The 4,995-nt window shown below is 32.7% G+C and overlaps 2 protein-coding genes across 2 annotated transcripts; both read left to right on the top strand.

Annotated features, from left to right (window-relative positions):
* The first annotated feature begins 2,665 nt into the window (after positions 1–2,665).
* LOC105681297 lies at positions 2,666–3,106 on the top strand. The gene has a single exon (XM_012390232.1). The coding sequence runs from the start codon at positions 2,666–2,668 to the stop codon at positions 3,104–3,106; it is 441 nt and encodes a 146-aa protein (XP_012245655.1).
* A 48-nt stretch (positions 3,107–3,154) lies between these two features.
* On the top strand, positions 3,155–4,442 carry LOC117152168 (piggyBac transposable element-derived protein 4-like). Its single transcript, XM_033322982.1, has one exon. It carries the CDS (start codon positions 3,206–3,208, stop codon positions 3,662–3,664), a length of 459 nt encoding a protein of 152 aa, XP_033178873.1. The 5' UTR covers positions 3,155–3,205; the 3' UTR covers positions 3,665–4,442.
* The last annotated feature ends 553 nt before the right edge of the window (positions 4,443–4,995 follow it).

Below are 4,995 nucleotides of genomic sequence, written 5' to 3'. Positions count from 1 at the left end.
GCAACAGCCAACAGTTCGAGCAACACTTTCGCATATGCAGTAATATTCTGCGATTGATTTTCGTTCGGTTTTAACGTTATCGACAAGTATGAAAATGTGCTGATGCTTTCCACTATAATAAAATAGAAATTATTAAATAAAAGGAATTATTATTAGAACCATAATAAATAATTATTACCAAAATTATTATTTTGATCGTTATTAAAACTATGGATAATCATCATAATTAAAAAATTATTGCTAAAAAAAATTAAAATCCTACTTTATGTTGCGTTTTCTTTCCGCAACGATGTAATGAAATTTGAAGCGATAACCAAAGGAATAATATAACGAATTTTATTTTATTTTATTTTATTTTTTTTTTTTTTTTTATGTATTCAGAATCAAAATAATTTTGTCTCATGACTACTTGTATCAATATCAGTCAAAATATTGGTAACTGTCAAAGTGTAAAAGGGTCTTATAATCTGTTTACCGAAACCGAATTAATCAGTTTCCTCGTTTTGTACAACTTTGCACACGTTTTTAGAATTTTTACAGCGTATCATTCAATGCGATGGTGCCAATTATCTGAAAAATTCCGGATCGATCACTAAATCGCTAAACTGGTGTTTCCATAGATAAATATCGTTGACCGGTAACGAGTCAACTCGTGTTTGCATATATGCGTTTGCATCTCCTTATTCAATTTCTAAATCGATCTAAATCGACCATACTCTATCATGTTATTTAGCCTATGATTCGATAGTAAACCGATACACTTTGCGACACGCTCTCTTATTCTGACCGTAGCTCCTCCTCTGGCTTCTTATTTCGCGTTCATACCTACTGTTTTATTTATTAGTATCGCCAAATCAGTATCTACAGTGCTTCTGTCTTGTCTATTTCTTTTTCTTCTTACAAAATTGGAAAAATTTCAAAAATAATTATTAGCTGGAAAATGTAAATTGTCGGAAGATCTGTATGGGATATTGCACCAACACCAAGGAAAGGATTACGTAAATGTTTCTACTGTAGCTGTCGAATTTGGTGATTTACTACAAATTTAATTAAATGTTCTCACTTTAATATTCCACGAAGAAATAGTGGGCGACACGACATAGTATTAAATAATATTTATGGTACTTTTAAACAAATGCTACAATTTAATTTTTTACGTTACGAATACTGCATCAAAATTCTATGGGAATTAGAACATTTTTTGACATATATTGAATCCGCCATTGTGCATGTTGAGAATTCAAGTATAAGTTCGTTGTGAATTGCTAGCAGCCAGAAAAATTCCTGCCAACAATTTCCCAAACGTAAAAATCCGTACGTCGAGGCGTATCAGCTGTCGCGTTAATGAATTTTCAGATTTTTGACATCTCAAAAATTAATTATTGGCTCAACTCGAAAATTTGTAATGTTTGATTTCTCATGATAAGATGTCATTTGGCAGAAAAGTCACATTGATGTACTCTTTAATCGAAACCTAAACTTCCAAGTTGAAGATTATTTTAAGGTCACGATATACTAGGCCAATGAATTTGTCTTGACAGCAGTTATAATGTAACACAGTTAAAAATAGATAGTGCGGTTTGAAATAAGCCGGTGACCTTGGAATACTACAGAAATGACCTCGAGAAGAAGGTTCTTCTTATATATTGTGCGATTCTTTAAGTAGCGTAATTTCTTCTTTAAAAGATTTTAATGTAATGACACGCGACGAACACATTCAGGAGCCTTGTGTTTCACGACTCACCCTACATATCTGACAAAAGTTGCAATATTACCAACGAGAGAGCACATTGGCGTGTATTTCTAAAATTATAATGAAATATGTATATTCGTGTGACGTATGCGGCATAATTTTCATAATGTTTTATGCGGTTGAAAAAGTGTACATATAACACTACACCCACCAGTGCCGGTCAAATTGACCGTTTTCAAACTTCTACACAAATTTAACCATATTTAAACGTTATCATATCGCTTCATAATTCCTGATTTTTCCTAAAACATGCATACAATATTTTGTCTATATTTACTTTTAATTTGCTTTTTTCTCTTCTAAGAAAAAATTGAATTCTGACTTGCCTACCACTGGTCAAGTTGACCACCCGACAAAATATTTTCGTTATTCTTAAAGTAAATGAAATCAGTACAAAGAAAAAGCTATTTCAACGTCAGGTGACAAATAAAATCAGTAATAATAAATAATAACAACTGTTACGTCCGTAATCTTATCATAAATCGTAATCCATCCCTTGATGGATGGCCACCAGCTGTCAAGACATATCAACTCAAGTCCGTAATAGTCCTATGGAACCGCCATAAAATTTAGTATTTTTTACGGTCCATTGTTACAGACATTTTAAACGTCGAGAACTTTCTTACGGTTATTGCTCATTGCGATAAAACATAATTACATTAAGCATAATTGCGATAAAATTCGGACAGAAAGCATCTCAGAGTGTTTTGTGTGAAGTTGTTATAAAAGGAAAAGTAAAGCATATCAAATTTGACAATAATTTTGTATTTCGTATATAGTGTTATTCTGTGATAAATATTTACCGCAAAAACGTCAAGACTTTCCAAAAAACAATTATTAAAAAAAATAACGGACATAGAAGAAGACTATTCAGTGTGCGATAAAAAAGAAACTTCAGGAACTGAAAACACCATGGAAACACATGAAAAACTATTTACAACCGAATCAGAGTTAGGCAGCAATAGAGAAGAGGAGAATATTATAAATAAGCGTTCGCGTCCAGGGCAAAAGAGAAAAAAATTATCGTTTACAGCAAAGAGTGAGTTTGATGTAGAGAACCCACGTATCAAAATTGGGGCCGATGGAACAGTTCGGAAAGAAATAGATGCAAGTCCTAAATCTGGCAGGACATCAGCTCAGAATATTTTTAGGGATATGTCAGGTCCGACAGGATATGCTAAGCGGCATATAATGAAAGAACAAGTAAAAACGGCATTTTATCTTATCATTGATCACCGTATAAAGGATCATATAATAAAATATATGGAAGAAGGAGCATTTAGAGCAGTGGGGACTAAGAGGGAGCTAGATGCAACAGAACTACATCAATTTATTGCTCTGATATATCCATAGTGCATATCAGGCAAAGAATTTAGGTATGTCATATTTGTGGAATAAAATTTGGGGACATTTTTTTCAAGAACAATTAACAGGAATGATTTTGCTGAAATTATGAGGTTTATACTCTTTGATAAGAAGAGCGAAAAAAGCCAACATTTACGAACCAATAAATTTGCAATGGTATCTACAGTATGGGACCGATTTATAGAGAATTCACAAAATTGTTATAAACCTGGTGCATACATTACTGTTGATGAGCAGTTGTTTCCATCGAAGACTAGGTGTAGATTTACCCGGTATATGCCGAACAAACCAGACAAATTCGGCATAAAATTCTGGTTGGCATGTGACGTCAATAGTAAGTGTATAATAAATGGATTTCCCTATTTGGGAAAGGATGAGAAAAGAGAAAATTCAATTCCACTTGGGAAATTTGTTGTTCTGAAGCTGATGGAACCATTCACAGGATGTGGAAGGAACGTAACGACGGATAATTTTTTTACGAGTTTTTTTTTCACTTACCACAAAGCTACTTGCAAAAAAAACTACAGTTGTTGGAACAAACAGTGAAAATAAACGGGAATTGCCAAAGATAGAAAAAAATCGAACAGACAAAATGACTCTGTTTTTAAGCAAACTTTATATTTCAAATCAAATTTCCTTTACAGTATACAAATGCAAACCAACAAAAAAGTTTTTGTGCCAAGTTCCATGCATAAAGTAATAGAAATTAAAACAAGCAACAAACGTATACTGGAATCAATTAGATTTTATAATGATACAAAATTTGGTGTGGACATAGTGGACCAGATGTCAAGGAAATACAGCATGAAATCAAAATCTCGTAGGTGGCCCCTCCAGGTATTTTTCAACATTTTGGATCTAACTGGAATAAATGCCTGGATTTTGTATAAAGAAACAACAGGTGAACATATTTCAAGAGAGAAATTTTTATTCTAATTAGTTACAGAGCTCGTCGCTGAGTATAAAGAATTGCGGGGAAAGACCATGCAACAAAACTATCAAGTTCAGATTTATTACTACGAAAAACTTGTCAAGTTAAATATTGTAAAGGTTACAAAACTACGAAAATCTGTTCGAGATGCGAGAAAGAATATATGTGATGACAAGATAATTTGTGAAAAGTGCAGCATGAATAAGATATATCTCTGTATAAATAACCGTGTAATTTTATTTAAGTCTATAATTGAAACTAAACAGAAGTAAATTTGGACGAAATTTTCTGAAAGTTCATCATTTTATATACATTCAGTTATAAATTAACCATTATCTACGTTAAATCATAAAAACTATTACTTTTTTAATCACCGGCCATTTTGACCGCACACGGTAGAAACAGGTACACACGAAGTGTCCGTAGGTTTAGTGATAATAACGTAAATCCCGGGGGTAAATCAGACGATTGATTCTGGAAAATCGAGTTTATTTTGGGAATAATGAAATTAAATACAATAACAGTTAATAACAAATCTACGACAAATTTGACCAATTTTACCTGGAAAATCGATTCTCGATCTTAAATTACTGTTCTTCTCTCGTGATCTCTTCTATTCAGCAAATGACTGCCAGTGAAAGAAAACAAATGGAAAAATGTCGGTTGGCGGGTAGTTTGAATTCTATAACATTTACAAACAATAAGAAACAATAGTTATGAAGATTCAGAAAAACAGATTTTAATTATTCGTTTTCTCGGTGCTGACTTCTGGTATAATTAAACATTTCTTCCTCAAAGTTAATCGAAAACTTAAAATCAAATAATAAATGTAATGACATTTCCTACTTCACCATCACAGATCGATTTCGGCAAATAGAATTTCTCATCCTTCTCCTATTTTAGTGTCTGCTGCTGGGTTTACACCAGTCCAGCCACTGCATCAAGA

Source organism: Bombus impatiens, unplaced genomic scaffold (assembly GCF_000188095.3).
Source record: "Bombus impatiens unplaced genomic scaffold, BIMP_2.2 scf_0743, whole genome shotgun sequence".
Lineage (NCBI taxonomy): Eukaryota > Metazoa > Arthropoda > Insecta > Hymenoptera > Apidae > Bombus > Bombus impatiens.
This window is presented reverse-complemented; position numbering and strand designations above follow the sequence as displayed.

Coding starts and splice junctions, on each gene's coding strand:
- LOC105681297 (XM_012390232.1), top strand. CDS start 2,666: ATGGAAACACATGAAAAACTATTTACAACCGAATCAGAGTTAGGCAGC.
- LOC117152168 (XM_033322982.1), top strand. CDS start 3,206: ATGAGGTTTATACTCTTTGATAAGAAGAGCGAAAAAAGCCAACATTTA.